This window comes from Phascolarctos cinereus, unplaced genomic scaffold (assembly GCF_003287225.1).
Source record: "Phascolarctos cinereus isolate Bilbo 61053 unplaced genomic scaffold, phaCin_HiC Scaffold_5;HRSCAF=322, whole genome shotgun sequence".
In the NCBI taxonomy this organism is placed as follows: domain Eukaryota; kingdom Metazoa; phylum Chordata; class Mammalia; order Diprotodontia; family Phascolarctidae; genus Phascolarctos; species Phascolarctos cinereus.
In genome coordinates, this window is record NW_027555958.1 from 3,999,167 (window position 1) to 4,014,588 (window position 15,422).

Here is a 15,422-nt window from a genome sequence, read left to right on the forward strand (position 1 = left end):
CTGAGCGGTCTTCACAAACCCCTCCCTCCCTTGACTGTATTTTTTCACTTTATAACATGATGTCTGAGGCCATAGTGGACAGAGAGCCAGCCCCGAGGCCCAGAAGGCCCCTCCTCAAATCTCCTCTCCCCTACCCCCCAATACTTGTAGCTCGCGGGACCCAGGCAGTCCCATCATATCTCAGGGAGAAGGCCATGTTTCTCCCTGCCCCTGTGGAGGGTCTTTCCTTACCTGGAACCTCCCCAAACACACACACTACAGGTCAGGGGTTTTTTTAAGTCCCTGTGCTCAGTGATTCGTCAGAGATAACTGATTAAACTGTGCTCAGTCCTGCTGGGAGGCACAGAACAGGTGATCTTGGACAAGTTCCTTTCCTGCTCTGGGCCTCAGTTTCCCTATCTGTAAGAGGATGGATCATGGCCAGCGTTGGATGAGGTAGTGGCTGAGCCGTGTGACTCTGGGCCCAGGCCTAGTGGGAGCCTCCTGCATGGGGCATCTCTAGCTGCAGGCCCTCCGGGAGAGTCCCCAGCTCCACCCCGGTTTTAGGAGGGGGGCCAGAAAGTCTGAGCATGGGCTCGTCTGAGTTACCCAGCCCCACCCCCACCAGCGGGACAAGCCTTTCATTGGGCTCGGTGACCATTAGTTGAAGGCCCTGCCTTGTAAGTCCAGCGGGCCTGGGGGGAGTCCCCACTTGCCCGTTGCCAGCTCAGTGCCGGCCAGGCAGAGGGCCAGGGTGTGGCCAGAAGGGATCAGGGCAGAGAACGTGGGGTCCCCGCATCAGAGAGGAGTAAGGAGTCATGGGGGCTGGGTGTCCTGCTGGGCAGGAGCCTCACCACGTTTGGGCCCATCTGATTCCCTCCTGGAGGCATTGGGGGGGTGGCGAACAGCACGGGGGCATGGCGTCTCCTGTCTGCCCCGACTTTGAGCAAGCCCATTACATGTCTCGGCCTCCTCAGTCTCCTCATCTGTAGAGGGGGGTTGGATCCAAAAGCCTGGAAGGCCCCTGCCAGCTGCCCTGCCATCATGTTTGGAGCGAGTTTCTTTGAGGAGAGGCCCAGGATTGAGGCCGGTGGCATCGTGGGGAGCCGAGGTCCTGCCCTCAGCCAAAGCCTCTGAGATGCCCTGGGGGGGCGTGGTGGGAGCCTGGCCCACCACACCGCCCGTGCCCTCCCCTCTTACCCACATCTCTCAGCCCTCCAGTCCTTTGCATGTGCTGCCTGCTGTGCCTCCAGCTGTCTCTTAGGGTCCTCGAGGTCCTTCAGGTCTCTGCCCACCATCCCCAGCCTATCCGGGTATGAGTTGTCCCCCTTAGAAGGTCAGCTCCCTGAGGCCGGGGCCTGTCCTAGCTGAGTGTGTTGTGAGAAGTTTGTATGAGGTGTCCATGGTTTTGGTGGGATTCACACCCGGTTCCCGTGACACCTTGTCTAGAGTTTCTCCATGGTGGCCACCCCTCCTGGGCAGTGTATATTCCCCTGAGGTGGCCGTGACCTGGGTCCCTCAGAGGCTGTGCAGGAGGGGGACAGCTCACGGGGGCCTCACCATTTCAGGCTAGCAGGTGTGTAAATGCGATCCTCCCTTGTCCCCCACTCCTCTCCTTCCTCCCCTTCCTGCTCTCTTTCCTGGTTTCCTTCCTTCTTGCCTCCCTTTTCTCCTTCCTTCTCTCCCTTCACCTGAATTTGATTCCTCCTGTGGGCAGGCATCGAGCTGTCTCTGGGGATCCCGAAGGACAAATCACACAAATTGAACAGCGAGTCGGGACAGAGGGACGCTGGGTGGGCCGGGCTGGGGGCTGGTGGCCTCAGGGGCTTGTCTGTCACCAGCCTCGCTGACCGTGACCCCGTCTGTGACCCCCCCCCACAGGCCTTGTGTACGACACCCTGATGCTCAAACACCAGTGCACCTGTGGAAACACTAACAGCCACCCTGAGCATGCTGGCCGCATCCAGAGCATCTGGTCCCGGCTGCAGGAGACCGGCCTGCGTGGCAAGTGCGAGGTACCGAGAGCGGAGAGGCGGGAAGGTGGGGGGGAGATTGGGCGCCCCAGAGAGAAGGGTCAGGAACCGGCCTGGCCCTGAGGCCGGCGTGGACCTCCCGAGGCAGGGGCTGCTGGGATCCCCTTCCCCGCCAGCTGTGTTCCGGACGTGGCTGGCCGTCCACATCCGGTGCTTCCCGCCAGCGCCTCAGCCGGCCCGAGTCCCTCAGCCTCTGCTTGCTTTCCCCTGGTAGGGCCGAAATGTCGTGCCTCACGGACGTCTGTCTGTCTGTGACTTCCGCCTTGGCTGCTTGCCGGCACGGACAATGACGGTTATTATCTAGATCAGTTCATTGGGCCTTTATTACCTGCCTGCTTGGTGCCGAGCCCCGGAACAAAGCAGTTCCCACCCTCCCTGAGCTTACATTCTGTGCAGAGAAACAACACAAACAGTAACCAGTCCGTACAAAGCACAAAGCCATGGCTTTGCGGGGAGGGGCATTGGGAGAGGCCTCCTGTGAGAGCCGGCCCCTGAGCTGGCCCTTCAAGAGAGCGGAGGTGAGGAGGGATGGCATGCCAGGCATGAGGGACAGCCAGAGCAAAGACATGGAGACAGGAGATGGCGTGTCACAGGTGAGGACCAGGAAGAAGTCCACTTTGGCTGGACTGTGAGGTGAGGGAAGGGGACTTGAATAGAACAGGTTTGTAAAGGGGGCTGTAAATGCCCAACGGAGCACTTGGTCTTTTGTAAATAGTGAAATGCTAAAAAGCTAGAGATTTTGGAGTCAGAGGGTCTGGGTTCAAATCCTGCCCCTGCTACAAACGGACTTTGTGACCTTTGGGAAATTGCTTAAATTCTCTGGGCCTCAGTTTCCTCATCTGTAAAATGAGGTACTTGAATTAGTTGACCTCCTTCCTTCCCGCCTTCCTCCCTAGTCCGTATCTCAGGGCCGCAGCCTTCTTTGGAGTCAGGCGCGGAGAGGACTGACCAATTCACCAGGAGGTCTCAGCACCTTTTCAGCTGAATTCCTTTTCCTGTGTCCCCGCCCACCCCAGACAAGGGGGGAGGGACAGCAGAATAGACCAAGGGCCTGGAATGTGAAAAGCCTTCAGTTTGGTGTCAGAGGGTCTGCGTTCTAGTTCAGCCGTGCTTCTGGGAAGCTGATTGGCTCTGGGGGGAGTGTGGAAGGAGGAAGATTCAAAGTCACATGTGTGACCTTGGACAAGTCATTTCTTGATTTGTGAAACAATGGAGTTGGACTAATGATCTCTAAAACCCTTCCAGATAGGGGTGACCTTGTTTGAGGGGTGACTGGGGAGGAGGGATGAAGTAGCCCAGACTGGTGATGTCATCAGGGTGGGGAATTCCCATTCTGGAAACTGAGGCTGGCAGTCTGGGCTGCCTAAAGAGGCAGTGACTTGACCAGGGTCACGCAGGTATTGTGTGTGGTGGTAGACCTTGAACCAAGATCACCCTGGCTTCAGCACCCGGCTCTTTACCCAGCATACACCTCCCACTTTTTAATTTTAAAAATTCAGCTTTTTCATCTGTTGCTTCAGTTATCACCTGCATTTCCCAGTGTGTGCCTTCCAGCGAATCGCTCCCTAGAATGAGGAGGAAAGAAAAAAAGTTTAGTAAAACCAAGTGAACAAAGTTGGACAGTCTGGACAGTCTGGGATGCTCCTCCCAGCATGCTCATTCTCTCTCTCTCTCTGTCTCTCGTCTGTCTGTCTCTCTGTCTCTATCTGTCTTTGTCTCCGTCTCTCTCTGTCTCTGTCTCTCTGTCTCTCTCTCTCTTTCTCTCTCTCTCTCTCTCTCTCTCTCTCTCTCTCTCTCTCTCTCACACACACACACATACTCATATACACATACTGTCTCTATCTCTCTCTTTATCTATCTTTGTCTCTTTCTCTGTCTCTCACTTTCTCTCTGTCTCACACACACTCTCACACACACACTCACACTCTGTCTTTCTCTCACACACACTCTTTCTCTCACACACACACTCACACTCACTCTCTTTCTCACAGTCTCTCACACACACACTCTCTTTCTCTCTTTCTCTCACACACATACACTGTCTGTCTCTTTCTCACACACACACTCACACACACACACAGACACTCTCTTTCTCTCACACACACACTCTTTCTCTCTCTCACACACTCTGTCACACACACACATGCACTCTCTCTCGCACACAAACTCTCACTCTCATACACACACTCTCTCTCTTTCTCTCTCACACACACTCACACACACTCTCTCACACACAAACTCACTCACACACACTCACATACACACTCTCTCTCACACACTCTCTCACACACACACCCTCACTCTCTTTCTCTCACACACACACACACTCTACTCTCTCTTTCTCTCACACACATACACTGTCTCTTTCTCTCTCACACACACACACACTCATTCTTTCTGTCTCACACACACAGACACTCTCTTTCTCTCACACACACACTCTCTCTTTCTGTCACACACACACACACACACACACTCTTTCACACACATACACTCTCTTTCTCTCACACACACACTCTCACACACAAACTCTCTCACTCTCAGACACACACACACACACACACACACACGCGCACACACATATCGGACAGTCTGGGATGCTTTGTGTCCCCACCCCTACCCGGCCCATCAGACAATCGAGGATGGCCCCCGTCCCCTATCAGTCCTGCCGCTCCAAGGAGAGTGCAGGACAGTGGGGGCTTCTTGTCTGTTTCCCAAAGGAATTGGGCTCTGTGGCTGTTTGAAATTGTCTTTAAGATTTTTTTGGGGGGGGAGGATGCTGGGAGTCGGGTTAGCCGCGTCCCACTCTGTCCTCTCCCATGCCATTGGCCTGCCTCGGAGGGGTCTGGGTGAAGGCTCTCAGGGGGGAGCCTCGCTTTACAGATGGGCCACGAGTGACCACTGGAGGGCAGCATTGGCCGGGCCCGGGCTTCTCCCTGCTGCCTGTCCTCAGGGCCTGTTGCGGGCCTCCCTCTACAGAGCTCTTTTCCCTGCCCCTCCCCCATCTGTCTTCAGCTCCAGGTGTTAGAATGAGGGACACCGCTGACCGGCTTTGGCCCGGTGGTTCCCAGGCCTTCCTGAAGACCGGGGTGGGGGGGGGGATGGAGAGCCAGTTCACACCCTGCCCTGGGCACTGCCTTCTCTGTGCCTCAGTTTCCTCATCTGTAAAAGGAGGAGGTGGAGTTGGCCAGTCCTTGATGATCTATGTCCGAGTCCTTAACTGTCCTGGGCCCGACGTGCAGGGAGTGACCTCATTGACCCCCAGGGCCCCTCCATCTCTGACTCATCTGGAGGAAGGAGAGAGAGGGACACGCGTGAGACGCCGGGCCAGGGGAGGCCCTAGACAGCCTCGTGGGTCGAGGACTGGCAGGGCCCTCAGCAGCCATCAAACTCCATTTTACATGTGAGGAAACTGAGGCCGGGGGGCATCCAAGGGTCATAACTTTGAACGAGGATGAACTTTGTCAATCCACAGGCATCGATTAAGTGCCCACTGCGCTGGCTGCTGGATACAGAGAGATAGAAAACAAAGTGAGACGAGGCCCGCGCCCCGGGAGCTTAGACTCGAATGTGACTGGGCAGCTTCTGCTTGGGTTTGACACTGTTGCTTTAGACCTTCTAGTCCCACCCAGATTTTACAGAGAAGAAAACTGAGGTCCTGAGCCTAGCGTGGAAGGGACTTGCCGTAGGTCACGCACGCAGAGAGGAGCAGGGCTGAAGCAAGAGTGAGATGAGTGGGGGGCCTTTGGGAAGACAGGGGGCTACGGCCAATCCGCTGATCCCGGGGAGATGCAGGAGGAATGTAGAGGAATCGAGCGCCTCTCAGCCTTGTCCGCTCAGATGGCACCAAAGCGTGCATCGTGGGGTCGAGGCCCAGGGAGGCCTCACCTCCCAGGGTCAGGGACTTGGCCTCCTGCCCTGGCCTTTCCCACAGCAAGCACCATTTATGCTCCTTTGGCCTACGTTTCTTCCTGTGTCCCCTGGCCCTCCCGTGGAGCCTGGTGTGTGGTAGGCGCTCAGCAGATAAGTGGGTCTGGGGTGGAATTGACTTGAATCGTGAAGGCCAGCTTGGTTCCCAGTGGGACAGAGCTGCCAGCGAATGGCCACTGTTGGTGTGGGGAAGACCCCACTTCGGCCATAGGGTGATGGTGATGAAAATAATGACGACAGTCGTAACGGGGATGCCGTGGTGTGTACATTGTCATTTGGTTCTCACACCAACCCTGCGGGGAAGGAGCCATTGTTGTCCCCATTTTACATATGGGGAAACTGAGGCTCTGAGGGGAGAAGCGGCTCGCCCAGAGTCACACAGTAAGTGCCTAAGGCAGGATTCAAACTCGCTTTTCCTAGGTCTGAGTCGAGCATTCTGTCCGCTGTTCTACGTAAGTAGGACAGCTGTCTGAGACTGTGAATTAGAGATGAGCTGCCAATCAGTCTGCAGTGGTGAAGGGAGCTTCTGTGCTAGGAGTTTGCTGTGCTCAGAGAACCCCAGGTCAGGCTTTGTCTTCTCACCTCCCCCACAAAGGAAGCACCACTCATGCACCTGGCCCACTGCCCTCCCGTGTCTCATTTCCTGAGCAGCTGTGAAGCCCTAGTTTTTCTCTCGTGCCTACCAGGGTACTGCATGCACAGGAGTCACTCGCTCCCAGCTTCACGAGCCGCTCCCTGGCTTCATCCAAGCTTACCTTCGTCGGGCCTTTTCTCTTTGGGGATACAGCGAGGGCTAATGTGGAAGTGACTGGGGAGTGAGGCTAAGTGGAGAAGGCGGGGCATGCACACCTGCAGATAGCCAGCCATGGGAGGCGCGGCCCAGTGCTGCAGACAGGGCATTCCACAGCAGTTCTGCAGCAAGGGATTTCCCAGCCCCTGGCCTTGCTGGAGGACTGAATGAGCGCCTTTTGGCCCGAGCTCTTCTGAGCATTCCCAGAATCCTCCTCTGCTGGTCAGCTCCTCCTCACGCTGGAGGCCCATCAGGAGGTGACCCTCAGCACCCCCTTCTTGGAAGTCAGTCAGCTCTCAGAGGCTCATGCTGATTGGCGTCCGTGGTTCAGTAGAGACCAGAAATCGTAAGCAGATGGCCACCGCCTCGCCTCCACGCTCGGCACAGGGAGAGAGACCCAGTCACCACTTTCTGTTTAAGCCTGAATAACTCCAGATCATTTCCAATTTCATCTTTGAATAGCGTTCCTTCACTGACGCTAATTCCATTTGAAATCTCTCCTCGGCCCGTTTGAGAGTGCAGGGATGGTACCCGGCCCCACGCCTCAGGCCTTGGCCAATGGCTGAAGTGGATTCAATCGCCTCTAGTTTGAAGGCAGAGAACACTCCCAGTTTGGCGTCAGGAGCCCTGGGTTCGCATCCTACCGCTAACATATCCTCCCACCTCTAGGACTTTCACTCGGCGCCTAAGTTTCCTCCTCTGTAAGATAAGGGGTCAGGGCAAGTGACCTCTGAGGTCCCTTCCATCTGGAACAGTTCATTGTCCACTCAGCCTTGGCCGCTTGGGACAAATGCGAGCTTCTCTGCCATTGAACAGAATCCAGATCCAAGCTAACCGCTTCCCCGAGGCAGAGGTGTCCTCCCCTCAGAGCTCAGTTCAGGCCTGTCTGCCCTGGTCCCTCTATGCGTGTTTGGTGCTAGGGGCAGCCCTAGCTGGACGTCGGCTCCCGGTGACTCACCATGGCCTCCTTGGGGGCCGGCACCGAGTCTCCCCCTCGCTCCCCACGCTGCTTGTCCTTCCCTTCCCAGGGGTGGCATCAGGCTCCCAGCGCATGGCCTCTGCCTTCCTGAGCACCCCAGGGCATGAGGAGTAGTCAGCCTTCAGAGGCAGACAGCAGCGTTTTAGATTCCCTTTTTCTGTTGTCCTTTTGGGAGCAGTGCACACATCTGCAGCCCAGGCCTCAAGGAGCCCAGGCTTGGGCCTGGACACAGTCCTCATCTTACGGAGCGTGTGGCAGATGTCAGGAGGCTGCAAGTGACCCACACTGGCATTCGGACCCAGGCCTTCTGACTTCGCGCCCGCTTTCTCACCCCTGCTGGGGAAAAGAACCCGTGACTCCAGCGTTGGTCGTGACACTCGTCTCCTGTCTGCCTTCCTCACGTGCAGACAGTTCCCTGTACCCACCAGCACTGCCGCAACCCTTTGGGGCCCCACATCAGTCTGAGAGAATCTGTGCCGTACATGGGCTTCTGGGTTCATGGATCTAGAGCTTGAGGTGAGGGGAACCTCAGAGGCCTTTGAGACAAGCTTTCTCATTTTACAGATGAGGAAACTGAGACCCAGAGAGGGATCCCAGTATCACAAATCTAGGGGGACCTCAGAAGCCAAACAGGCCATCTCCCTGGTTTCATGCCTCTGGTCATGCTAGGAGTGTCAGTGGTGGGCGGCTAGGTTGCCCAATGGTTAGAGCACTGGGCCTGGATTCAGAAAGATACCCCTTTGTGAGTTCAAATCTAGCCTCAGACACTTACCAGCTGTGCGACCCTGGGAAAGTCACTTCGCCCTGTTTGCCTCAGTTTCCTCTTCTGTAAAACAAGCTAGAGAAGGACATGGCAGACCACCCCAATATCTCTGCCAAGAAAACCTCAGATGAGTTCATGGAGAGTCCAACCCTACTGAAACAACTGACCACCGCCACCACCAGTGAAGAGCCAGTGCTCCCATGTGTCCTGCCATGGTCGGCTGGGCTGCTCCCCAGTTCTCCGCATTGTGGAATTGGAATTCCCACACAGAGAGAGGCCACCGGTGCCAGGGAGGCATAGTGGGTGCGTGGCCTTTAGATGCCCAGGCCCACACCAGGAACAACCTCATTAGGGCCCCGTGGATTTCTCTGCCCACAATGGGGAGGCCTCGTTTTCTCCAGGGTCTGTGTCCCGTCGGGCGCCCCTTTGGTGAATGACATCTGAGAACAAACGGCTCGCGTGTGGGAGGAGCAGGGGGCCGGTTACTTCTGGGTCAGCCAGAAGCAAGCAGGGCTCAGCTTCTTTCTGGAATCTCCCCTGGGAAAAGCTGATGCTGCGAAGTTCTGGACACACAGACAGACTGTGAGCTAAAGCTGGTTTCCAGTTAGCTCCAAGGTTCACGGTCCTTCTGTGCCTTCCAGGAGAGGAAAGCAGCTGTATGTGGGTGCAGGGGGAAGATGGCCCTTTGCCTGCGCTGGAATGCCAGACAGGGCTGTGGGTGGCCGTGAGCAAGTCACTCAGCCCTGACACATAGCAGGGTCCGGAACCCTCGGGGGAATTCCTCCTGGAGCCCCTGTGGGCCTGGGAGGTCTACACCAAGCGAGCTTTGGGGCATCTAATGATGGCCCGAGTCATCGAGCTTTGACGGTGGTCTGTCATGAGAAGTTAGCTGAGACGGGAGAGCCATGGCCCTGGGGCTTGCTCATTCCCGGGTTATGGGTGGGCTTCTGTTAGCGGACAGTGCTCAAGGTCTTCCCCCTCCCCCTTTCTGCTCCTTTCCAGTGCATTCGGGGACGGAAGGCCACGCTGGAGGAGCTGCAGACAGTCCACTCGGAGGCCCACGCCCTGCTGTACGGCACCAACCCCCTGAACAGACAGAAATTGGACAGTAAGAAACTTCTAGGTATTTATTGCAGGATGCTCATCCCTGGGCAGCTCCAACATTGCGCTCGCTTATGCCCGCGGGTCCCACGAGGCAGGGCTGTGAAGCTGCTCGCCTCTGGACAGACTGCCCGTTCTTTAGGCGGACTGGAGGAAGCCGGGTCACCATTGGCTTGGGCCTGAGCCACGAGGGCGGGTCCAGTGTAGGAGGCCCTGAGCAGGAATGAGCTCCCTGTCGCTGACCCCGAGGAATGAGGGAGGGAGGGGGGCCCTGCAGCCCCTTCTCCCACCAGGGCCTCCCATCATCCTGCCTCCCCCTCTGCCCCCCCACCCCCATATCTATCCTCCCAACCCAGCTCAGGCTTGGGGCTGCCTGCCGTTCTCTCTTAGATCTTGTTTTTCCCGGTTGGGGGAGAGGTTCTTATAACTGTTTTCGAAAGAGGCTTGCTCATGATAAGGTTTGGGTTGTCTGTGTAAACAAGGGACAAGGACCACAGGCATGACAGCTGCCATTATCTAGTGCCTGCTGTGTGCCAGGCGCTGCGCTAAGCACTTTACCGAGCCACTCACTTGAGCGTCGCAGCCCTGGGAGGTAGAGGCTGTCAGTGTTCCCATTTTATACTGAAGGAAACTGAGGCAGACTGAGGGTCACACAGCTCCTCCTGACTCTGGCCCAGCACTCTGTCTGCTGAACTGCCAGCTGGTTAAAGAATGAACCCGGAGTCAGGGCATCTGGGCACTGGGCCCCATGAATGGGGGCAGGGGCGAGGCTCAGACCCTGGTGCGGCCCACCGAGTGCCAGGTGGGAGCAGTCTGGAGCTCCTGATGGCACCTCCGAGAGGGTAATCAGGTGCAGGCCTTCAGAGTGAGCGTGCACAAATAGTAAGAAGGAGCAGCTAGGATGGACGGAACGTTGTGACGTTCACAGCGCACCTTCCATGGGTTACCTCATGTGGTCCTCGCAACAGCTGCCCTATGAGGGAACTGCTGCTGTACCCATTTTACAGGTAGAAACTGAGGCAGACAGAGGTTAAGTAACCTGCCCAGGGTCACACTGTAAGTCTCTGAGATAAGATTCGAACTCGAGACTTCCTGCCTCCAAGGCCTTTGTCCTATCTGCTGTACCCCCTAAACTCATCTCTTGGGTTCTAGTGCCCCAGTGAAAGCATTGGTCCAGCTTCCAGCATTATTTAGTCATGATCTTTGCTGGGCAGAGAATGAATGAGCCAAATTATCTGAAATTCATTGAAGTCAGCAGCACCCGCGAGGTGCTCCCAGAAACTGCTGCTGTCCTCCTTCTGTTCGGGCCTGCCTGGGGGACGACTCCAGCGCCCTGGGCCGCTCTCCCTCTGTCAGCTTTGGAGAGGCTGTGGCTACAGCAGAAAACTCTGCCTCTGCCACCACTGATGCTTGTAAAGGGCTGTGACGGATGTGCCCTGCTTCCCTCCCTCCTCTCCCTCCGTCCTCCCCTTCCTTCTCCTTCCCTGCTTCCCTCCCCTCCTCTCCCTCCCTCTTCTCCTCCTCTCCCTCTCCTTCTCCCTCCCTCCTCCCCCTCCCCTCCCCTTCCCACTCCTCTTCCTCCCATTATCATCATTATCACCACCACTGTTTGCCTTTCCTGGTCAGCTGCTTTCATATTCAGCAGAATCTGTGAAATGTTTCCAGCCACTGAACTACTGAATTGTTTGATGCTGGGCAGGGAGGCTGGAACCTTGGTATCTCCGCTTTCCCCGAGCGGGCGCTGCCCAGTGAGGAGCCGCCCTCCCCCAGCTCAGAGCCTTAGGGGGTGGCCTGGGGTACTCAGGAGGGAAGTGACTCACCCAGGATCACACTGTCAGGAGGTGTCATGCAGGAAGGAAACCCAGTGCTTGCTGGATTGGAGACCTTCCTGTTCTTGCCGCCTCTCTGCTGTTAATAACGATGACCGTGTCACTGAGAGGCGGAACAGCCTAGCCCACTGCCTGGGTCAGTGGGTTAATAAGCACCCATTAAATGCCTGCTGTGCATCAGGTACTGTGCCAGGCGCAGGAAGACCTGGAAGCCAGGGGAGCCTGTGGTCCTGCCCCAGACCAGGGTCCTGGGAGCCCAGCCTAGGCCAGGAGGGTCACCGAGCCCCTCTGAGACCCAGAGGGAGGGATAACAGCAGCCCAGGGTCACCCGGGTAAGGCTCAGTTTAACCCAGACACTTCCCATCGTCCCCCACTGCCCCTGGAGCAGGCCCACAGCCAAATCCGGAGGACAGTGACCAAGACAGCAGAGGACCCCAGAGGCCGCCGTGTCCCGGGCAGCGCAGGTCCCACTGGTAGATGCAGCCAGCGTCCTCCCTCCTTTTGCCGGCCTGGGTCCCACAGAAGAGCCCTGGGGAGCTCTTCCCTGGAGTAAAGGGGCTGCAGCCCTTGGTCCTGGTGCTCTGGAGGCACCCAAGGGTCCAGGAGCTGGATCCTGCCCTCCCTCACACTTCACACACAGTGCTAGGTTGGTGGCAAGGGGCGCCATTGGGCACAGAGCCCTGGGCTCAGAGTCAGGAAGATCTGAGTTCAAATTCTGACACAGACACTTCCTAGCTGTTGGGCCATGGATTTCCTCATCTGCAAAATGAGGATAATAATAACTGGCCCCCTCCTGCCCCCTGTCCCCGGGGGTTGTGAGGATCAGATGAGGTTGTGTTTGGGAAGCCCTCGGTAGACCTAAAACATGGTGTGAAGGCTAGCAGTGATGATAGTGACGAGTTTTCTTCTTCTTCCTCTGCCTCTCCCCCCGACCTGTCCCCCAATTTCCTTTGGCTTGTTTTCAGTTTGCATGTAGCAGGCATTAAATGTGGGGGACCACTGACCTGGGGTTCTAGGTGCCCAAGGGTTCTCGGCATTCCGGGAAGGTTCCCCTGCCTGGCCCATGGGAAGGACTTCACAAATGCTCACTGACTGACCAGGGAAGTCTTTCCCACAAGCTTGTGAATGAGTTGTATGTCTCGGGGCCGGTCTGCCCGTCTGTCTGGGTCCAGATGGATGGCACTTCCTTCCCTGAATGTGTTTGGTGCCGCCAAGCCAGGGGCAGGTGGCCCTGTGGGTCAGTGGGCCCACAGTCAGGGGAGGCCGGCCACAGCCTCGGCCCTCCAGCCAGGCCCTCCCCTCGACAGCCCGACTCCGTCGTCCTGTGGCTGGGCTGGGAGACGCTGCTTTTCACATCTGTCTTCATTTCAGACAAAAGCCTTATTTTTCCTATTTCTGGTCACTCCTTGTCTGGGTGGGTAGAGCATCCAGACAGATGGGCCTTCCTGCAGGGGCCGTCACTCCCGCCCTGGCAGAAGGCGTCTCCCAATGGGCCTTCATATTAGTGAGCTGAGAGGCCCGCTGCCCAGAGAGGCGTCGGGCTCATGGGGCAGGACCCACCATGGTTAAGGGCAGCGTGGTCAGGGTCTGGTTGGACCAGAGGTGCAGCAGCTCCCAGGACAGGTCCTTCAGAAAGGAAGGTGGCGGAAGGATGCGGCCGCAGATGGACAAAGGGCTCTGCCCGCTGACGGACCATGACCGTCCCTGGCCAGGAACCCGCCCCGACACGGGTCCTAGAGCCCCTCCCCCGGCCTGCCCAGTCTCCCGCTGCGGGCCCGAGTGGGCTCGCGGCTCCTCACGGGGGTGGGGAGGCCCCTCGACCTGCCGCTCACTGGCTCCTCTTGTTTCCCGCAGGTTCCTTAACGTCCATGTTCGTCAGGCTCCCTTGTGGCGGCGTTGGCGTAAGTGTTTTCTTTGATGTCTCAAGAATGCCCTGCTTGTTCTCTCGGCCGGTGGCGGCCTCCTCTGGGGAGGGCGAATGGCTGCCAGATGTTCCCCCCCAGTGGGGGCTGGCCCAGCGAGGGAGGGGTGGGCTCCCCGCGCCTTTGAGCAGCAGGGGCTTCCTTCCCCTCGTAGCCCACCCCTGACGCAGCTCCTGCACGTAGTAGGGGCTCAGTGAAGGCCGGCTGATGGATTGCTTTCATTAGCACGAGGAGCTTCCAGGGTGAATGCTCTACCCGTGGAGGCATGATTTCTTACCTGAGAGAGTAGCCTAAGGGTGGCCCCGGCTCACACAGCCAGGTCGGGTCAGAAGTAGGCCTTTGTGACGCTAGGGCAGGCTCTCTGTCCCCCTTGCCACAGGAGTATTGACTGATTCAATGACAGGTGACGAGTATTTCACATACAGTGGCATCTGTGGACCCTGCCATGTCCTGAAAGCAGAATGGGGGGAGTGTCTCAGCGGCAAATCCGGGAAGCTCCGTAAGCAGCTTGGGGCTGGGCGTGGGGGTGATGGTGTGAAAACAAAAAAGCAGTTCCCAGTGCCTACGTCTATCCATCCATGCATCAGCACCAGCATCACGGTCTGAGTTCTGGCTGGACGGCCTCCCCCCCCACCTAACGTCCATCCATCCATACATCAGCGCCAGCATCACGGTCTGAGTTCTGGCTGGACAGCCTCCCCCCTACCTCACGTCCATCCATCCATGCATCAGCACCAGCATCACGGTCTGAGTTCTGGCTGGACAGTCCCCCACCTCACGTCCAACCGTCCATGCATCAGCGCCAGCATCACGGTCTGAGTTCTGGCTGGACAGCCACCCCCCCACCTCACGTCCATCCATCCATGCATCAGCACCAGCATCACAGTCTGAGTTCTGGCTGGACGGCCTCCCCCCCACCTCACGTCCATCCATCCATACATCAGCGCCAGCATCACGGTCTGAGTTCTGGCTAGACAGCCTCCCCCCCACCTCACGTCCATCCATCCATGCATCAGCACCAGCATCACGGTCTGAGTTCTGGCTGGACGATCCCCACCTCACGTCCATCTGTCCATGCATCAGCGCCAGCATCACAGTCTGAGTTCTGGCTGGACGGTCCCCCACCTCATGTTCATCTGTCCATGCATCAGCACCAGCATCACGGTCTGAGTCTGGCTGGACAGCCTCCCCCCCACCTCACATCCATCCATCCATCCGTACATCAGCGCCAGCATCACAGTCTGAGTCTGCCCTGGACTGTCCCCCCAGCCCACATCCATCCATCCATCCATCCCTCCAACCATTGTCATCGCCAGCATCACATTCTGAGTCTGCCCTGGACTGTCCCCCCACCTCATGTGCATATATCCATCCGTACGTCAGCGCCAGCGTCACGGTCTGAGTCTGCCCTGGACTGTCCCCCCAGCCCACATCCATCCATCCATCCCTCCAGCCATCGTCAGCACCCTGGACGGTCCCCCACCTCACCTCGTCTTCGCCTACTGGGGGACCTTCCCCGCCTTCCTCCTGGAAAGGGCAGCTGCCCTGGTCCACGTGCGCCAACGAGAAGACACATTGTGCAGCAGAGCTCGCGGGGTGGGAGCGGGAGGCGTAATTATAGATGGGGAGGCTGCAGCCACACGTCTGGATTGTTTTAGGGAAATGAGACAAAATTGTTTTCTTCCTGAGCCTTGACAAAATCGCTGCTTTGAAAATTACCCCATCAAAAAGAGCCCAAATGGCCGTCCCTCATTCTGCCACCAAGCACCCAGAGGAGCGGGGGATGGCTGGGTCCCTGGATGTGCAGCTGCAGCCTCTTACTTCAGGGCATTTCTGGCCAGACCTGAAAAGGTTTGCATCTATGCTACGGGTGGGAAGGGAACATGCAAAGCCACACGTCCAATTTGCAAATGAAAACTGAGTGTCAGTAAGGGGTACAGCAGGTAAACCAAGGCACAGGGGCCAGATCTATAACAACAGGGCAGGAATCAGAAGACCACTTTTCCGAATGGGCATTTGGGGGTCTTGGTGGTGGTTTAGCTTTTAAATGCCTTCAGTGCTGCACATGGGACCCTCTATATTGATGTCAGTCACAG

At 57.2% G+C, this 15,422-nt stretch overlaps 1 protein-coding gene across 3 annotated transcripts in view; it reads left to right on the plus strand.

Annotated features, from left to right (window-relative positions):
* Positions 1-15,422, plus strand: part of HDAC4 (histone deacetylase 4) — a 290,128-nt gene that overhangs the window by 233,054 nt on the left and 41,652 nt on the right. For 2 of the 3 annotated variants that reach the window (XM_078154602.1, XM_078154604.1), the window contains 3 exons: positions 1,861-1,994; positions 9,477-9,597; positions 13,259-13,305. In XM_078154602.1, the coding sequence (XP_078010728.1) occupies positions 1,861-1,994; positions 9,477-9,597; positions 13,259-13,305 (302 nt within the window). The remainder of the gene's footprint in view (positions 1-1,860; positions 1,995-9,476; positions 9,598-13,258; positions 13,306-15,422) is intronic. The other variant, XM_078154603.1, reaches the window with a different exon arrangement.